The following is a 19,502-nucleotide window of genomic DNA, read 5'->3' on the forward strand; positions in this document are numbered from 1 at the left end:
TCGTTTGTGTATGTGTATACAAATATAAAAATAATTAATTAGCGCGTAGGTACCAACAAATTCAGCATGTGGTCGCAGCGCTGGCGTTAATGCAATACTTTTATGAAATAATTACAAAACTAAAACGCTCAATTTGTGAGGAAGAAGCGTGTGTGCGCGTTTATGTAAATGTGTGCATTATTTTGAGTGTTACAGTTACTTTAAGTAAACAGAAGTAAAAAAAAAAAAAAAAACTATTACAAACCAAATTTTAAATTAAAAAAAATTGTTTATATGTATGTATGTCAGACTACAAATCGTGTGGGCCTAAGCAATTTTTGACAAAAATAAAAGTTAAATAAATAATTTTAAAAATATATAAAATAATACAACAAAAAAATGCAATACAAATATTTTTTAACATCGAAAAAAAAACAACAAAATAAAAATTTTTTAAATAAAAAGTATTACATAACACAAAAACGTTTAAAATTAAAATATTTAAAAATTAAATTTAAATGGTTAGAGAGAAAACTATTATAATTTTTATTTCAATGTTAAACATTTTATTTATATATAATTTTTTTAATATCAAAAAAACCAAATAAAAAATACTAAAAGGAAAATTAAAATTAATGTAAGCATTAAAAATTGATATATAGAATAAAAAAATTAGAAAAATTTTAAATAGAAAATTTAAAAATTAAATTTGAATAGTTAGAGAAAAATTTAATTTTTTTTTTAATTTTATTTGTTACACATTTCTTTTACTGACAAAAATAAATAAATAAAAATACTAAAAGCAAAAAAGTTACACTTAAAAAATTCCAATTCAACTTATAATTTTAAAATAAAAACTAAAAAAATGTTTTAGAAATTAATAAAAATATTTCAGTTAATTTTCATTAATTTTAAATTTTTTTTAATTTTCAATATTTTTTAATTTAAATTTCAATACATTTCATTGACTCTCCAAAATATACGCTTATGATTTAAAAACAAAATTAAAATTTTTTTTTAATTTTAAAACTAAATAAAATAATTTGAATTTTATTAAATTTAAAATAAATAAAAAATCAGGAATCTTTTTTATTTCCTGATTTTTTTTATTTTATTTTTTAAAATTAAAAAAAAAATAAAACAAAAATGAAATTTAATTTTAAAAATATATAAAAACTTGTTAAAAAAAAAATAGTAAAAATATTTCATTTTACAACAAAAAAATTTTAATTATTAATTTTTAATAAAATTGTTCTACATTTCATTTACTGTCCAAAATAAATAAATATAAAAAACTCTAAGCAAGTAAAAACTTTAAGCTAAAATTTAATTTTAAAAAATTAAAAAAGTGTAAAAAATATAAAATTAAAAAAAAAATTTTTATTTAAAAGCAAAAACTTATATATAAAAAAAAGCTGTATCGTTAATAAATTTAGGTCTTACTAAACCAAAAATTTTATCTCTCACTCTCGAAAGAAAGCAATTTTCCACAAAAATACTTGTACACACACTTTTGGCCCACACTATTACCATTATCTACACGCGCATTTCTCTACACAAATAGTTTAGTTTAAAATTAATGCTCTCTGTTTTTTTTATGCATATCTTTTTTTAGCCTTTTACATGATTGCTGATATATTTCGTTACAATTTCTTTATTTTTTTTTTTCTGTTTCGAAAATAATACATTAGTTATTATCAACATTTCTCTTACTTAACCAACTATGCATATGCACTATATACTACATATGCATGCAAGTTACTATATATATATATATATGTATGTATATGTATATTTATAAATACCACATCACTGTTAGTGTTTCTTCTTCTTCTGTTTTATTTAGCTTCTGTTTCTTTATTGTGTTGTGACTGCTTCGTGCTTTCTTCAGTGTCTCACATTGTTGCCAGACTTGTTCATGCAATCGTTAATAATTATGTAATATGCTTAGCCTGAATGTTTGTTTTTATACTGTGCCGAAAGATTCATATGATTTTACTTAAAAGTTTTTTTTGCTCTTTTTTTTAATAAATTTTGAATTTATTTTTATTTTTTTGAATAATTAAAAATTGTAGTTTTCCATTTTTCATATGATTTTTTTCTGCCTTCTACTAACATTTACTCTCTTCTATCTTCACTGCTCCGCATAATTTTTTGAATTTAGATTTAATTTTTGCTTCTCTCTTCTTCAGCTTTGTGTTCACTTAATCACTAGAATACTTGAGGTGGTGATGCATTTGATATCATGAGTGCTTGTCGGTCAACTCAGCCCAGCGCAGTTCGAAAAATTTGCGCATGCCGTGACCCGCCTTACCGACCGGCGAGTCATCCTCATTGAACATTTCACAGTTGTCAAATATTTGACGGACGTCGACGCAGAAGTCTTCGCGACTTTTATAGCTGTTGGTAATAGATTGGGGAAAATTAGTTGGTTATAATTACAACAGCAATGAAAAAAATATTATATTATATAAAAAAACATATAAATTGACTAAATTTCAATAAATTGAGATTAAATAAATTTAAAATCAATAAAACAAAGAAAGAAGAATTAAGTTCGGATAGAAAAAATATCGTTATATATTAATTTATTAATAAAAAAAGACAAGAAAAAGCGTTAACTTCGATTACACCGCGGCTCATTATAGCCATATCACAGGTACATTTTTATAGTATGCAAGGGTATAAAAAAATATCTTGATTTTGATCGATCAGTTTGTATGGCAGCTATATGCTATAGTGACCCGATATCGGCGAGGCGGACAGTTAGACAAGTCGGCTAAATTGACTCAGCTTATCACGCTGATCCTTTATATATAATATATACTTTAAATCGTGGCAAACTTAATATACCCTGTTCAAGGCATAGCAAAAATAATTTAATCTAAAAGCAAATACGTAAAATAAAACAAAAGGATTATTGTTGTTAATAATAGAACACCAAAGAATTGGTACTCACGTCAAGTCCTGTAAGCGTTTCTTGATTGTGGACAAGTCCATGGGATTTTTAATTATCTTACGATAGGTCGGAAATTGTTTGGTATTCACTGGCAGCAAAAATGGCCACGAATCTTCGTGTAACTGCAAAGTAACGGTATAATTGAAACATAGCTCATAGTCTAGACACTACGAAACACTCACCTCCATTTCGCCAAGCAATGTTTTGCATATGGCCAACTCCTTCATCAGCTTCTTGGTGGCGTGCTTCTCCTTCTTCTCCTGCTTCAGCTTATCTTTCGCCTCCTGCACCGCGTGTATATTTAGCGGAGGCGGCGGTGGTGGTTGTGGTGTACCGCATTGGCTCATTGGCGAAAGGCCGCCAAACTGATGAGCGGCCGGCGATTGTGACTGCGAGTGGTGTCCAACCGTTTGCGGTGAGTGTTGTGTTGGCGTGCTGGCACGCGGCGAGTGCATGTTGGTGGACGTCGCATGATTGCTGCTGTGTTGTGGCGACAAAATCGATGATTGTAGCAGCGGCGACAATTGTGGCTGTTGTTGTTGTTGTTGAACCATGCCAGTTGGCGGCATAATGAGCGGTAGTGTTGTGGCTGGTTGTGGCGATGTGCTGAGAACGCTGGTGGGCGGCAGTAATGTGGGCGGCGGAAGCGGCGATTGCGCGGCTGCATTGTATGGTGACGATGGCGGTGGCAACTGCACGCCACCATTACTGTTCATTTGCAGCTGTGCGAAGTGCTGCTGCTGACTGGCTGTCAGCGCCATATAGTTGACGGGCACTGTAGGCGCGCCACCAGCCGCGCTACTTACTGTTGACAGGTTGGATGGCGTTACGTGTGGTAGCAACGCGCCACTGGCTGATAGTGGTGCGTGTGTAGTTTGCGGCAGCTGTGATGATGGTGGTGCTGCATAACCGCTTGGTGCCGCGCTATTGAAAATGGGCGGCGCGAGCGGGAGGACGCTGCCAGTCATGGGATTTAACATAGCAGTTGCTGCTGCCGGAGCGCCATCTATGCAGCCATCTGTTGTCGCGTACTCGTTGTTCGTCAAATGAGCACCGAGTAGGTGGTTGTGCACTAGCGGCGTTGCGCCACTAACATCTGGCAACATTGTTGTTGGTGCGCCTATACCTACACCAGCGCCAACATGCATACCCACTGCCAAAGCGGCAGCATTACCACCAACCATTTGTTGTTGTTGCTGTTGCTGATGTTGATGCTGAAAACGCGTCGCGTCAATCGAGTTATTGTGCTGCTGTTCATCGAATGAGGTGGAAGCAATCGAATGCGCCGGACTGCAAATACCAGAGGCGGGTTAGTAACGTCAGGCGTGACATGCGGCGCTGCCTGAGCGACCTACCTGAGCGGCGTTGGTAACGAGGTCATCGATTCGTCATGCGACGAATTCAGCGATAGCTGTGATGAATTGTGCAGGTGGTGTTCCGCCGAGGCAGCTGCCATGGCCTGCGCCTGCGCTAGAACCGCAGCCTGTTGTTGTAGCTGTAATTGGTGTTGCTGTTGCTGATGTTGTGGTTGATGTTGGTGATGTTGTTGCTGATGTTGTTGCTGTTGTTGTTGTATGTCTATATTCGATGACGTCGATGAATTGCTATGACGATCGCGTCGCTTCGAGGAGTCACGATCACGTCGCGGTTTACTGCTCGTACGCTTCTTCGGCGGCGGCGCCTTCGTGATGCAACCGTGACAGTACCACTTGCCGCGTGGCACTTTCAACAGCGGCGGTATGTAGCAGTCGGCATGATAGGCGCGCGGACACAAATCGCAATAGATCATTTTGCCAACAGGTGAAGGCCGCAAGCCACCGCAGACGATACATTTGCGTTCGTTCGTCGCCTTATTGACGCACTCATAGCAATACCTGGAAAGTAGTTGTGAAATAAACAAACAAAAAAATGGTGGAAAATTAATAAAATAATAAATTGGAACGTCTTTGTACAATGTAAGAAACTGACTGAACGGGACTTTAGAATGTGGAGCTGAAAACTGTGAATTCAGGGTTTTGGAGCAGTTTATCCTATTTAAACATTCTCCTGTCTATATATAAAAATAATCATACAAACTCCAAGCTTAGCTCTAGATTTCTTCACATATCCAAGAAAAGGCAGGCGAAGGGCAAATAACTTTTAAAAGAAATTTATGCGCGGATAAAAGCGTAATTACTTAGTTTATACAAATAGTGATTATTAAAATAGACGTCGAGATATGTGTATATACTATATATATATATACCATCAAAGAAAGATCATACAATAAAATATCAAGAAATACTTTATGAAAACTATACTTTTTATAATACAGATACATTTCTATAGACCCGAAGGAATGATCGAAAGTGAAGAGTTGTCAGTTTTCAATACAATCAATCAAATTTATCTCGAAACGATCCGTACTAGGGTATCTCTGGAAAAGCCTGTTACCTCTGGAACTTGTTGGAATGAACAACAACATAACATAATTGAATTTCAGAGGGCGTTACAAGGCTAGCTCCAATATCAAATTTGAACCGGACAAGTCCTAAAATCAATGTTAGGTTGTTATCTGCTTGCAAGGGCCCAAAAAAAAAATACAATTTTTGTATAGAAATACGAAAGGAAAAAATATGACAATATTTCCGATAATGAAGAGTCTGGTTTTATATAGTCATATAGGGTCCACATCTGCAAATTATTAGCAAGAAAGTGTCAAAAACGCAACAGAGTTGCTGTACTGTAATAATTATCACGTAACCTATAGTCTTGGCCGCGTCGTTAAGTACTCGCCAGTCGACTCGTAACTCTGGAAAAAGAGCGCTGATTATATTCTTAAGATTATAGAAATCGTCGATAAGGGATCGCCTTATCTGAAACCTCGTTTGGTATCGAACGACTCGACGAGGTCCTTCTCTACTCTGCTGGTAGCGCTCAACGTGCGTATAAGTTTTGTAAGGATTCCAAATTCAAACATTGTGGCATAGAGGCGATCCCGTTTTGAGCTATCGAAAGCTCAACTTTAAGTTGTTTTTCTTCGGTCTTTTCCAGAAGTGGGCATATCGTAAATATGTGGTCAATGATTGATTTAACAGGTCGGAACCCCCTTTGATAAAGGGCAATGAGTTAGTTGCCGATGGGCTTCAGTCTTTCACAGCGTATGCTCGATGCGTGAAATTCAGAAGGCTGAATCCGCGTTAGCTAGCGCAGATTGTGGGATCGCATTTCTTGTTTATAAGGCAGAGCAAGCAGAAGCAGGTTCCAGTCACTGGGCCTGCGTTCTTTCGACCATATTTTGGCAGAGGAGTTAATGCATGCGCAATACCAGCTCCTCGCCACCGTGTTCAATAACTCGGCCGGTAGACCATCGTCGCCTGCGACTTTGCTGTTTTTAAGCCGGGCAATGACTTTTCGAAACAACCTCATTTATATACATTAAATACAACTACATGTACGCACTCTTTCCCAACCTTACATAACCTCTTTTAGTAAATACATATATTTATTAGTTTCGGCAAAGACTCGAGTGTTTTCGTTATATACTAAGTGAAGGGTAACATAATGATATGGATATGAGTTAGCAGAAAACCCAGAACTAGCAAAAACGCTCTATAAATGATGATTATTTAGTCTAATGATAAGGTGTTAGAAATTGCTTAATCTGTCGAACTCCGATTTTAAGGTTAAATATATACAGAACATATTTCGTGGTATCGATATTAGTAATTTTAAATTTCTATAATCTTTCAGTCTCCTAAAAAAGTTTATCATTGATTAAATTAGAAATTTTGGGATCTACACAGGTCTAGAAAGCCCAACCGGTTATTATTATTGGTTAAGTAGCCCCGTCTATTTTGGCACTCACCATTCTCCTGATGAACTAGTTACGATACATATGTGCTCTTGTATGTATATGAATATGAAAATAAGTGTGTAATACTCACCAATCACCGTCGGGTATATTGTCCATTTTCGGTTTGAAGCAGTAGGTGTGATAGCCTTTGTCGCAACCGTCGCATAACAGTAATTTATCCTCGTTCTCGCCAGATGTGCAAAACTGGCAATACTGTAATAATATGGAAGAGCGTGCGTAGAAGATGGAAGATGCGTGGTGGAAGAAGAAGAAGATCAAATTGTTGTTATATGCTGTTTGTTATGTTGTTGTAGTTGCACAGTTGCAAGTGTACACACACATACATACATACAGACAGACACACTTGAGCAAGTGGCAGTTACCTAAATTGTTGTTTTTGTTTGTTTTGTTTTGCTTTGCTTTTAAACGCTATATTTGTTGTTTTATATTATTGTGAATACCATTTGCCTTAACGCTATTCTTTACTACAGTTGTTGCTGTTGTTGTTACTGTTAGATTTCATAATGAAAGTGTTTTACTTTAAAATAAACCGAGTATTTTCGAAAGTGTATAGCTAAAAGCCCCGAGTAATTTTTTGGTTCAATTCCTTTGTTTGTTTTTTAGTTGTTTTTGTACTTTTTTTATTTGTGCTTTTATTTGCAATTTAGAAATTTGATTGCGCCGCCTTTCGCGCCCTTTGCGCCTTGAGCTCAGTCTTATCTGCGCCGCTTGTGCTTTTTGTTGCTAGAGCTTCTCGTCTTCTTCGCATTATTCTCATTTTGCGCTTTCACATTGAACTTGATTGTCGTGGTTAGCGGCGGCTTAGCGCCATTGACATTGCCATGCTGATTAGCGCCACCGGTGGACTCGGCGCCATTCAAACTGCCGCCGCCGTTCTCGACGCAACTCGTAGCGATCACTACGCCGTTCATACGCGATGCCTTCGCCGGTGAACCACTCAACGTCACGTCGGCTTCCTCTTCACTTTGTGAGCCCAGTTCATGCTTCTTCTTCTTGCGCTTCTTATGCTTGTGCGATTTGGCGCGCTTATGTGACTTCGGCGTGCTCGGCTGCCGCGCGTCGTCGTTAACTTTTGTTTTGGTGCGCTCCGGCTCCTCACTTGTCACGTTTGCTGGCGCCTCATGCACACTTGCGCTGCTGTTGCTAGACTCCTCCTCCACCGGTGTGTCCTCGCTGAACGGACTTGGTGGCTCGACGTAGCTGATCACATAGCCAGTGGTGGGTGTCTTGGCTTTGCGTTGATACCTGAAACGTGAGGACGGTGTAGTTTGCGTCTTTGGTGATTGCGCTGCCGCTGCTGTTGTGGTTTGCGTCTTTGCTTTTTTGCTTGCTTTTGACGCGTTGGAGTCCATCACTTGTGGCGCGGGACTTTCACGCTTTCGCTTGCTGTACGTTTCGGCGCGTTTTGCGCTTGCTGGCGTCTTGTCTTCTTGGTTAGCGCCTTTCTTTGCCGCTTTGGTTAGTACGCTGGTTGGTGTGGAACGCGGTGTGGGCTGCGCAGGCGCTTTGTCTTGCTTCTTTTTTGTGGATTTGGCTTTTGGAGGCGGTTCATTTTTGCTACTTTTGGATTTTTTATCTTTTGTCGACTTGTTCGCTTTAGCTTTGGTCTAACGGTTTTTGATTTTGTGAGTGTTTTGGAATGTGTGTATGTGTGTGAGTTAATGAAGGTGTGAGTTACAGAAATATATATGAACATATGCAAACATGACAAGCAACATATTCACCAAATATTATTTTTGTGTTTGTTTGTTTTTTGTAGTTGTTTAAGTCAAAACCGTTCAACAGCAACGTGCAACAAAAGACACGAGCAGAAGCATAGAACATAAAAAGCGTGTTTTTAAATGCGTTTTCGGCGCGCACACACACACGCGCATATATGTATGTGTGTGTTTATATTTGTATAGGCATTCACATACAAATTAAGTGAATTATAATTGAAATTATTTTATTTTATTTTTTTATTTAATTTTTTTTTTTATTCAAAAACAACAACAATTAATCGCGTTATCAAAGTTTGTAAAAAGAAATGAAAGGAAAAAGAAAGAAAAAAATTATGCAATTAGTTTTAACGAATTTTGATAAACAATCGAGATAGAGCAGGCAGTTTTTTGCTTTCTTTCTAATAACAACAACAAGCAACTATTACTATGTACTTTTTAAGGCAAACGGTAGCATTTTTTATGTGGAACTCAAACTAAATTTTGCTAATTGAATAAATGAGCAACTACTTGAAATAAATAAAAAATTAAAGTGATGAAAAAAATTAAAAAAACTAAAAACTTTTTTTGATAATTTTTAATAACCGAAAAAAATTCCGAAGCTTATGTCCAGCTAGTCGCATTTTATATATATATTTCATTTCATGCAAGCAAAGTTACAAAAAACTTGAATTTAAATGATTTTATAATTTTATGAGGGTGATCATCAAAGTTTCGAAAAAAATATTAAATATTTTTAAGATCAAATTTTTTTTTTCAATGTTTTAATGTGATGAGGTGAAAATGAAATGTAATGAGGAGAGTTTAACTTAACAATTAAGAATACCTCAAGCCAGTCAATTTCGTAACAAACAAAAGGAAATGTCTCTTCAAAAGTTTCATGCGATATTTTTTTATGAGTTTTTAATGAGTTGATGACTTTTTTGCAGCGATGAATTCATTGAAGATTTGGCCGGAGCCAAAACCAAGTTTAAAAAATTACGTTAGTGTGGTCCTAAAACATTTATACTTGTAGTATTGCAAGAATATCTTATGTCATTCATAATGATATTTCCGGTTTACTGTTCTTTCCCCTTCCCTTATTTCCGCTTAAAACTTTGGTTGACTTGAAGAAAAGCATACAGTTTTTTTCTAATCCTTGTGAAAGCAAATGAAATGACTCAGAAGGTTGTAAAAGAATCATGGAAAGTTTAAAATTGACATCAAAAAGGTGTTACATATGACCAAATTGTCATATTATTGCGATCTTCCTTGATCGGTCAGTTTGTATGGCAGCTATATGCTATAGTTGTCCGATATCGGCGGTTCTGACAAATAAGCAATTTCTTGATAAGAAAAGGACGTGTGCAAAATTTCAGGACGATATCTCAAACTGAGGGACTAGTTCGCATATATACATACAGGCAGACATAGCTAAATCGACTCAGCTGGTCCCGCTGATCATTTATATATATGTATATACCATATTTTATAAGGTCTCCGCATTTACTTTTGAGTGTTACAAATATCGGGGTTAACTTAATATATTCTTTACAGGGTATAAAAATGAAAAAACCGCAGCTCTCTAAAATCATTATACCGATTTTCGGCGCTGTGGCCGTCATTTTGTAGCAAATTGTCAACATACACATTTTTTATATCCACAAATAAATGTAAAAAAAAAACTTAAAAGAAAGAAATTCGATTTATTTTTATTACTCATGGAAAATATTGTTAAAGTTAGGTCTTTTCTGAAGACTAGTCTAACCAATTTTTCTGTGAATTAATCGAATGAAAATACTATGAAACTTCGAAAACTTCAAAAAAAAAAATATTGTTTATGGTAATGTACACTCATTTTGTCTGTATTCCGGAAAAATGTACTTCACGCAACACTTTTCAATGAGTCATTGTTTATTTAGGAGCCTTGATCTCAAATTACATTTCACGGGCAACGAAATGAATTTGCAAATGATACTCCAAGAGCTTTTCAAGGAAATTTAGAGGTCAGAGAGATAAGGCACAATTACACAACGTTTCAATTGATTATAATCGACATTTTATTTTACCATATGAGATAGATATTTCAGATTAACTCATAATTCATTCTGGTATGATAAAAAGTTTCTCAGTAATTTCACTCATTTTCATTCCTTTCTTCATCATAATTGTTTTGTTCTTAGAGAAATAAAGGAGAATCTAGTACCAACATCAAAGAGGCATTATCAAAAAAGTTTACATTTGACATTAATTCTTTCAAAAACCACTTAACCCCAAATTAATAGTAAAACTTTACATAAGAATCTATATAAATAAGAAAAGTCCTGTTAGTTACACCATTTATAACTCAAGAACGGCTGTAACAATTTTGAAGGTCCTTGATTTGCATAAGAATTCTACAAATCTGCGCCCCGAATAGCATTATAACCATTAAATGATCGGAAAGATAAAAAAAATTCATTCTAGAAACATACTTAAATACATAAAAAATACTTGAATCAAAAGTTAAAAAAACAAACGGAAACTTCGGCTGCACCGAAGCTATAATACCCTTCACATGTGCATTTTTTATAGCATAAAAGCTATAGTGGTCCGATCTTAACAATTTCTTCGGAGATTGTAGTGATGCCTGGGATAATAATTTTTGCCAAATTGCCTGAAGATCTTTTTCCAAAAAAAAAAAAAATTCCATACAGGGACTTGAGTAGCTCGATCACTTTGTATGACAATACTATATGCTATATTTGTCCGATCTGAACAATTTCTTCGGAGATTATAGCGATGCTTTAGAGAATAATCCATGCCAAATTTCGTGATACCTTGACAAATAAAAGAGTTTTCCATAGAATGACTTGATTTTAAGCGGTCAATTTGTACGGCAGCTATATGTTTTAGTTCTCCGATATTGGCGATTCCGACAAATAAGCAGCTTCTGAGCTGAGGAACTAAACTACAGACAAACAGGCGGACAGACATACGGATATGGCTAAATAGACTCAGTTCGTCACGCTGATCATTTATATATATATTTTATAGTCTGCGACATTTCCTTTTAAGTGTTACAAACATCGGGGCAAACCTAATATAACCTGTTCAGGGTATAAAAATATATATAGACGAATTTACTATAACGTTCTTTGATAACTAAAGCTATGTGAGCTAGAAAAATGCGTCGAAAAGAAGAAACATTTTCAGTATGTGGCAGCTTTTTTTCTCTTCTTCTTCTTATCAGAAATAACAAAGAATTAAAGTCGCTCAAAAACAAAGATTTGAGACCTACTATATATTACGCTTATTAAAAAAAAAAAGAATGAAAATAAACAATGCAGCAACAACAACAACTCATTACAATTATATATACCTACAACAAACGATGATAGCGAGCACAAGTGTTGTTCGTGTCGTACACGCGTTTGTTTGCATGTGTATGTGTGTGTGTGTTTTATAAATGCGTTAAATACCGCAAATTAATAAATCATAACAAAAAAGTAAAGTAAAAAATAAAATTAAATTAAATTAAATAAAACAAAAGGAATAGAAACAAATTTTCGCCACTCTTCTGTTAATAAAATGTTTGCTTTTGCATACTGCGCACTTACCGCTTTCATTATGCTCTTGTCCCAGGCGACACACGACTCCAGCACGTAGAGCGCCATCGCCAGCTGCGCTGTGGTGTGCGAACGCGCGACCGCATCGCGCCACGAAGCCAAGCCTTTGGGTATATTCTCCACCTTCTCGTCCTTCTCACTATCACAATTGCTCGCCGGCGAGTCGCCGCCCGAATTGTTGCCGCTCGTATTGGCTGTGTGACCGCCCGCAGCATCGCCGCTCGCATTGCCAGCGGCAGCAGCGGCTGCGGCAGCATTTGCAGCCGCTATGGCCATGGCGCGCTCATTGAAGGCCGAAGCGTTGATGACATTCTGTGTTTGTTGCGTTTGCATATTGATCAGTTGTTGTTGGGCAGCAGCAGCTTGTTGTTGTTGCATTTGCAGGAGAAACGCCGCAGCAGCAGCAGAGTTCTGTGTCTGTGTGGTGGTGTGCTGATTTTGTGCGATGACCGCCAAATGCGCGTCACCTGTTTGCGAGCCGAGCGGCGGTTTCAAGTAGCGACGCTCAATGTTCGCCTCCAGATCGATGATGCGTTCACGTATCATTGGTATGATGCTGATGAAATCTTCTTCGGTGATATCTTCCAGTTCTAGATTGATTTCGTTTTCAATGCGCGGCGGTAGCTGCCAATTCTTCAGTTGCATAGAGGCGCTGGCGATTTTGTCCTCCAAAGCTTCCAGTTGATCGAGCAGCGCGAGTTCGGTGCGCTTAGCTATCTTTGGGTTCCAATCGTGTCGTTTGTCCGGTTGCATGTATGGCACATCTTCGCCAGGTTTGCTTGCAAGTGGATATTTGATACCGATGGTGGGCGGATCTTCTTGTTGCATGAAACGCAAGAGATTCTCTTGTAGGTCGCGTTCGCGTAAACCGCTCGGATCGAGCGAATCGATGACGCGTTGCAACATTTCGAAAGTGTCGATCTTCCACCAGCCGTAGCGTAGATCACGTGGTACATATGCACCGACCAATTTTTTGGGAAAACCTTCTTTTTTTACTTCCTCTAATAGCTTTTGCTCTTCCGGTGTCATTGAGAGCGGCGTTTGCACGTCGTATTGCAGGAATGTGGTGAGATTTTGCAGTGACATATTGGCTAAATTCTGTATAGACATGCCGGCGATGTCGTCCATGCGTATTTCCAGTCTGACCGTGTTGAAGTCGTGCTCTTTGGCTTCACCGTTGGCAGCATCGTTGGCTTCTTTGTTCGGCTTACACTCAACACCGCTCTCGGCTTTTGTATCATTCAAATATGGAAGAAACTTCTTCTCTTCCGCGCGTTCCTCTTCATGCTCCTCACTTTTCACGGCGTCTGTTTTGATGGCTGGCGTTGTTGTTGATTTCGCAGCAGCTGCCGCTGATGTGGATGGTTTGCAGTCGCTTTCGTACTTTTGCTCATCCTCTTCCTCCTCATCACCGCTCTCCGCGGCATCCTCACTCTTCAATCGCTGACGAGGAGACTCTAGGCAGTTTTTTGAGTCCGCCGGTGATGCCAACACTGTATCTGCATCGGTGCCTTCGGCGGCCGCGTTTGCTGCCATAAGCATTTTCTGCTCATATTCACGTAACTTCGTCTCCATTTGTTTCTCGTCTATACCGGAAAGCGATAGTATGCATTCCTGCACGAATTTTGTTGGATCCACTTTGCATTCGTCCAGTGTTACGTTGAAGAACGGCACGACATTCTGCACCTCCCACGGATGGCCCTGTGTCTGGAAGAGAGAGTCGCATGAGATATTTGCGATAGACATCTTGTACTCTTTGAGGCTGGCTTCATCCATCGGCTCGGTCGACATCAATGGCAATTCGCGATCGAGTATCGAAAACCACTTATCTGAGACATTTACCGGCTGTTTGAAGAGGGCGTCATCGGCGCTCGTGGCCGACACGATAATGCAGTCATCCTCCTTCTTTAAGTCCTCGGCCTTCACAACGCTATCGATAATGGCTGCTGTTGTGCTGCTCACATCCGTGACGCCAATGCTACCAGCAGCATTGCCTGGAACGCTGGTCATCATAGAGTTGATAATGTTGCTGTTGCTGCAGCTGACGATTGTGTTGTTGGCGTTGCCTGGTAATCCCGTTACTACTGGCAGCGACATCGGTAATGGCATTGGCATCGGCATAGGTGTTGATGTCGGTGTTGGCATCGTCATCGGCGACGCTGAGCCAGACGCTGACGGCGACAACATTGCAAACTCATTTTTATCACAGTTTTTTTCGCCGATAACATTTGCCGCCGTGGCGTTGGCATTGGCTGCAGCTGCAGCGGCTGCGGCAGCAGCAGCAGCGGCGGCAATTGCTGCATTGAATTGCGCTGGTATGGCTGGTATTTTGATCTCGGCCTCGAAGTCGGTCTTGGTGGAGATGGTGGCTGCGTCGACATGTGGCTTTTTACTCAAGCCGTAGTTGTCCACATCGATGTCCATGCGCTTCGGCGCCGGTATTGTGGCGGTATGCACGACGTCATCATCGTCGTCATCGTCATCGCGCAAATCTACAATCTCGGGTTCGTCTTTGCTAGTTAGCACGACGTCGTCGTCGTCATCGTCTATCACTGCAGCTGGCGTCATGTTGCAGACATCGCCATTGGTGTTGTTGCTGGTGTTTATGACAGTTGGATTGGTCACAGTTGTGGTCACTTCGGCTATGTCATCGATTTGCATTTTTTCATCTGTCTCCTTCACAGGTAAAGTTGTAGCTGTGCTCTCCACACATTTGCCTGCATCGTCATCAGTTTTACATATGTTCCCACTCTCCTTGTTGCAATCGACCTCAGCGCCTTCGTCAGCATTCTCTGTATCTGCACCCTCCTCATCAGCCTCTTCGCCGTCCTCCTCTTTGCATTCCTGTTTAGCCTCACTTTCGCCATTCAACAGTTTAGTGGCACGCGCCTCTTCCGCTTCCAACTCCAAAATTTCCTGATAGTGGAATATATCATTCTGTGCAGATTCCAATGCTTCGATGAAGATACCGCCTGCTTTCGGCAACTTCCAATAGCGTCGCCAGAAACGATCTTGTCCAAAACATGTGGCGCGCAGCTGATTCGTGCTCTTCTCCAGCAACTCTTTGCAATTCATGGACGCGCGTAATATCTTATCGAGCTTTTTCTGTAGCTCATCCGCGCTCAAACGATTGTCCTCGTCTTCTTCTACATTTGTAATCTCCGATTCCAAGTCGCTGAGATCATCGTCCAAGCCCACATCGGTCGACATTGTCTGCTCATCGTTGCCCGTCTTTTTCGGCAACAGATTAGTCAAATCGGACGGCGTTGCTGCGTGTGCCATTGCTGTTGTAGGGCAAACGCCGGACAAACCGGTTGGCATGTTGGCGATGCCATTCTGATAGGCTGGCACACCAACGATGGACTCATCTAACTTGGGTTGCTTGCTGGGCGTCACCGCGTTATCGCTGTTGTAGCCTTTTGTGGGGCTCACATCGTACTTTAGACCGTCGAAGACGTTGGGTAACGTTGGCGTCGGCAACGCATGTGGCAGTGTTGGATCTGCCAGATTGTTCACGCCAACAATTGTTGCAGCGCTTGCGTCTGCGCACAAAGGTAGTGACTGATTCTCTTTTTCGGCTTTCATGGTGTTTGATTCATCGCAATTATTAATGATGGACACATCGCCGTCAACGTCCATTTTCTCGACATGTGCCGTTGCTATATCAATATCATCCTTGTTGTGATGCTCACCATTATTGGTGATGCCGCTGCTGTTGTTATTATTATGTTCCGCGCCAGCGGGTGAGACATTATTCGTGTTACTGCTGACAAGCGTTTCGCCGCCGTTAGCGCCATCAACTGCTGCGCCGCTGCCACTGTCGTCATCCTTCTCTTCACTCAGCTTCTCTGTCGTAGCATTAGTAGTCGCTGCCGCGGCGGCATTCGCTGCAGCTTCAGCGGCCGCCGCTGCGGCCTCCGCCTCCTTCTGCATACGCTCGGCATCGGCTTTCTGCTGCGCGGCAATGGCTGCTTGCATTGCCGCCTCGCGTTCGGCCTGCGCCTTCTCGTACGCCTCAATGCGTGCCTTGCGTTGATGCAGCGCCTTATATTTGCGCACCTTCATGTCGGTCATGTACTTCTCTTTGCGCATTTGTGCGCATGTCTCTAGGCTGCCATCGATCTGCTTCAGCACCGCCTTGTTCATTAGCAGGTCATTGCAGAGATGGGCGAGTATTTGTGCTTTGCGTGTGGGATTTAATGCGACAAACGGACGATTCTTGAGCGAATGTGATAATTTCCAAGTTTCATTTTCATGTAATAATTTGTAGTATTCGGCATTTTTGCCTGAATGCGAAGCGGTTTCGGCGTCCACCTGATGATGATCGGGTATGCGACGCTCGCGCTCACGATCCATGGTTATGCCGTGCAGTTGACGTATCTCACCAGTGGCGGTGGCATACAGATAAATGCGTAGTATCTCCGAAACATTCGAATTGGTAATGTCTGCGTTACGCAACGATTGTCCGAGCAGTGTGGTGTGTCGACCCGGATTCGGTATACCGGGGTCTTCGATGGCGCACACCAGCAGATGAGTCATAACAGATAGCAGCTCCTCCTCAGCGTCGGGATTGCTGTCACTAATCAGTGCGTCGTGCAGGTTTTGCAAGCTAGGCAGTGACTCCATGTCTGTAAGATAGTGGTGTGGAATATTATAGCAAGCTGTACTTATAATAATTTTAATCGTAGCATACACTTACCGAATCCTAAGGTTTCACCAAAGTTATGCAAGAATTCGAATACCATTAGTAGATCGGCCATAGCTTGACCAGGTAAACGATTTCCCCCGATGCGTTCCAGCTCGGGTAACTCGTGTGGATGTGCAACTTCAGAGTCCTCGTTTGGTTTTCTATGTAAAAAGTGTATAAGAATTAACCGTTAGTAAAATGTTGAACTGCATTTGTTGCATTCTGCGTGGTCTTCTGTTTGCTTTGCTGTGTGTTTTGCTGTTCGTGTCAATATTATTTGAAAATTTCTTTGACAGCACCTCACCTTATTTGTGCTAAAATTTCAGAATCACGCTTTCGTATAGCCATACGCTTCTCACGCAATATCAGACGGTCTAAAATCATTTGATGCTTCTTCTTCTCACGCTCGACAAACTTGCGGCGCGCCTCCAGCTGGCGCACAAGTGCCATATGTTGACGACGGCGTTCGCGTTCCTGCGTTTCGAAATGGAGAAAAGTGAGGTTAAGCATTTTATGGAATTAAACTATATTTATTTTAATCTTAGACTCACCATCTCGGCGGCAAGTAATGCTTCCTTTTGTTTTTGGAGTTCCTGCAGGTGAAGGAGTTTGTTTTAGTAACGGTATTTATGGAGTAAAAATTATATATTCAAACAAGCAATTAAATAAACAAATGCTACGGAAGTTAATATGGTGGAAAATTAAATTTTTGTAACGAAAATAATTTTTACTTTGAATTTAGGCAAAACTAGACATTTTTTACACTTTTAACAAGGAAGCGCTTAGTTCGGTGGTGACCGAACGTTAAATACTCTTGCAGAGTTTAAGACTTCAAGTAACGTAAAATATTTCATTTTTTCGCCAAAAATTTGTTTAAAAACAAGAAAAACGTTAACTACTGTTGCACCGAAACCATAATACCCTTCACAAACAAATTCCAAACAAGAGCTGGATTTTGATCGACCAGTTTGTATGGCAACTTTATGCTTTAGTGGTCCGATCTGAACAATTTCTTCGGAAATTAAACTTCTACTTTGAAAAATAATCCATAACAAATTTCGAGAAAACATCTCGTCGAATAAAAAAAATTTTACACGGGGACTGGATTTGATCGGTCAGTTTATATGACAGCTATATTCTATTGAAGTCCGATCTGAACAATTTCTTTGGAGATTGTACCGTTATCTTAGACAATAGACGCTGCCAAATTTCGTGAAGATATCTCGACAAATAAGAAATGGACGATCGCACGGAGGTGCAGGCATATAAGCATAACAAAATCAATTCCTCACGCCATTCTAACCATTTTGATACATGGTGCTATGTCATCTATCTGGACTACTTCTATATTCCATTTTTGTGCACTGTGCAACATGTTGCAAGAGTATAAGCATAAAAAATTAAATATAGATGTTTAATTTCTTGTTGCCAAAAATTTTTCCAAACAAAATTTAAAAAAAAATTATTTATTGATATACTAAAAATTTTGAAACATTTTAGAAGAAAACAATTTTTGAAAAAACTTAGAATTAAATTAAATCGAAAACAGAATTTTTGAAGCCAATAATGTAAATAATAGAGAACTACTACTACTAAGCGTAGAGAAAAGGTACTCAGCTAATACCTGTTCTTTAGCTAAAATAGCTTCTTGACGTTTCTTTTCTTTTTCCTAAAGGAAAAAAGTAAATAAATAAAAAAAATGTATAATTAATATTTAATTTCAATGCAAGTTGCCAGTTCGAAAATGTGAAATTTTAGTTTTAATAATTATTTTTTACGAAAATTCAAAATTGTGCAAATGATAATGTAGCGAACAGTTACTTTTAAAGCACACTATACCTGTTGTTTCTTGAGCAGCTCCTCTTGCTTGATGCGTTCTAGTTCTTCTTGACGCTTCTTGCGCGCCTAAAACGAAGAAAAAATTAATAAGTAACATTAAGACCTTCCAGCAAGGCATAACCCTACGCACCTCAATCATTTGCTGGTTTTTTAACTCCTTTTCTTTACGTTGCTGCTCAAGCTTCTCGTTTTTTTCCTGCCGTGCTTTTTCCTTGTTGCGCGCCATTTCCTCCTTTTGCTGTTTCTTCGCATCGCGTATGGCCTGCTGTTGCTTAGCAATTTCGATGCGTTGCTCCACATTCAAGGTTTGGCGCGTGAAAATTTTCAAATCCTCCAAACGCTTAGCGACATCTTCGTCGGTCATGCGTATGTACTCGCCGTCGTTGGCGTATGGCGGTGGTGCGGGCTGTAGAAATGAACCGACTATAGCACGCGATGAAAAGCTGAAATTGTCACGCGTCAGCTTCGATGGATTCTTCTCCAAATGCTGCAAAAAGGAAATTGAAATAACATTCAAAATGCTGCACTCGCGCTAGTGGCACACAAGAGAGGTAGTAAAAGTTGTCTACAAACTCACAGAGATCACTTGACCAATGTTCTTTAGCGGCACTGTACCACCGGGCGCATAATAAACGACTTCGCCGCGTATTTGACCCGCCTTCGTTAGGCCACGTATGACCGTCTCACGCTTCCAGCCCAAGTCGAGTGGCACACGTAGTTCGGTTACATTCAGAATGTTGGCATCTTCGCTCTCCGACTCAGAGAGCCCACTTTCGGCGGCAACGCTTTCGGAATCGGTCGAGAGATCCAGTTGTGCATTCGCTTCATTTAACGCCTGTCGGATTTTCTCCTGCAACGAAAAAGATTGAATATTTCT

The 19,502-nt window shown here is 39.5% G+C and overlaps 1 protein-coding gene across 12 annotated transcripts in view; it reads right to left on the reverse strand.

The window, feature by feature from the left end:
* Positions 1–652: 652 nt before the first annotated feature.
* tou (bromodomain adjacent to zinc finger domain 2B toutatis) overlaps positions 653–19,502 on the reverse strand; it is a 157,040-nt gene continuing 138,190 nt past the window's right edge. For 9 of the 12 annotated variants that reach the window (XM_036362810.2, XM_070108020.1, XM_070108021.1 and 6 more), the window contains 13 exons: positions 19,203–19,475; positions 18,756–19,112; positions 18,626–18,691; positions 18,411–18,455; positions 17,338–17,379; positions 17,091–17,260; positions 16,799–16,947; positions 12,091–16,727; positions 6,865–6,986; positions 4,294–4,812; positions 3,121–4,228; positions 2,939–3,060; positions 653–2,379 (listed from right to left, as the gene is read on the reverse strand). In XM_036362810.2, the coding sequence (XP_036218703.2) occupies positions 2,223–2,379; positions 2,939–3,060; positions 3,121–4,228; positions 4,294–4,812; positions 6,865–6,986; positions 12,091–16,727; positions 16,799–16,947; positions 17,091–17,260; positions 17,338–17,379; positions 18,411–18,455; positions 18,626–18,691; positions 18,756–19,112; positions 19,203–19,475 (7,767 nt within the window). In that variant the 3' untranslated portion in view covers positions 653–2,222. Of the gene's footprint in view, positions 2,380–2,938; positions 3,061–3,120; positions 4,229–4,293; positions 4,813–6,864; positions 8,402–12,090; positions 16,728–16,798; positions 16,948–17,090; positions 17,261–17,337; positions 17,380–18,410; positions 18,456–18,625; positions 18,692–18,755; positions 19,113–19,202; positions 19,476–19,502 lie in introns of those variants that run through there. The other 3 variants (XM_070108023.1, XM_070108022.1, XM_070108024.1) reach the window with 3 other exon arrangements.

Source organism: Bactrocera oleae, chromosome 4, assembly GCF_042242935.1.
Source record: "Bactrocera oleae isolate idBacOlea1 chromosome 4, idBacOlea1, whole genome shotgun sequence".
Lineage (NCBI taxonomy): Eukaryota > Metazoa > Arthropoda > Insecta > Diptera > Tephritidae > Bactrocera > Bactrocera oleae.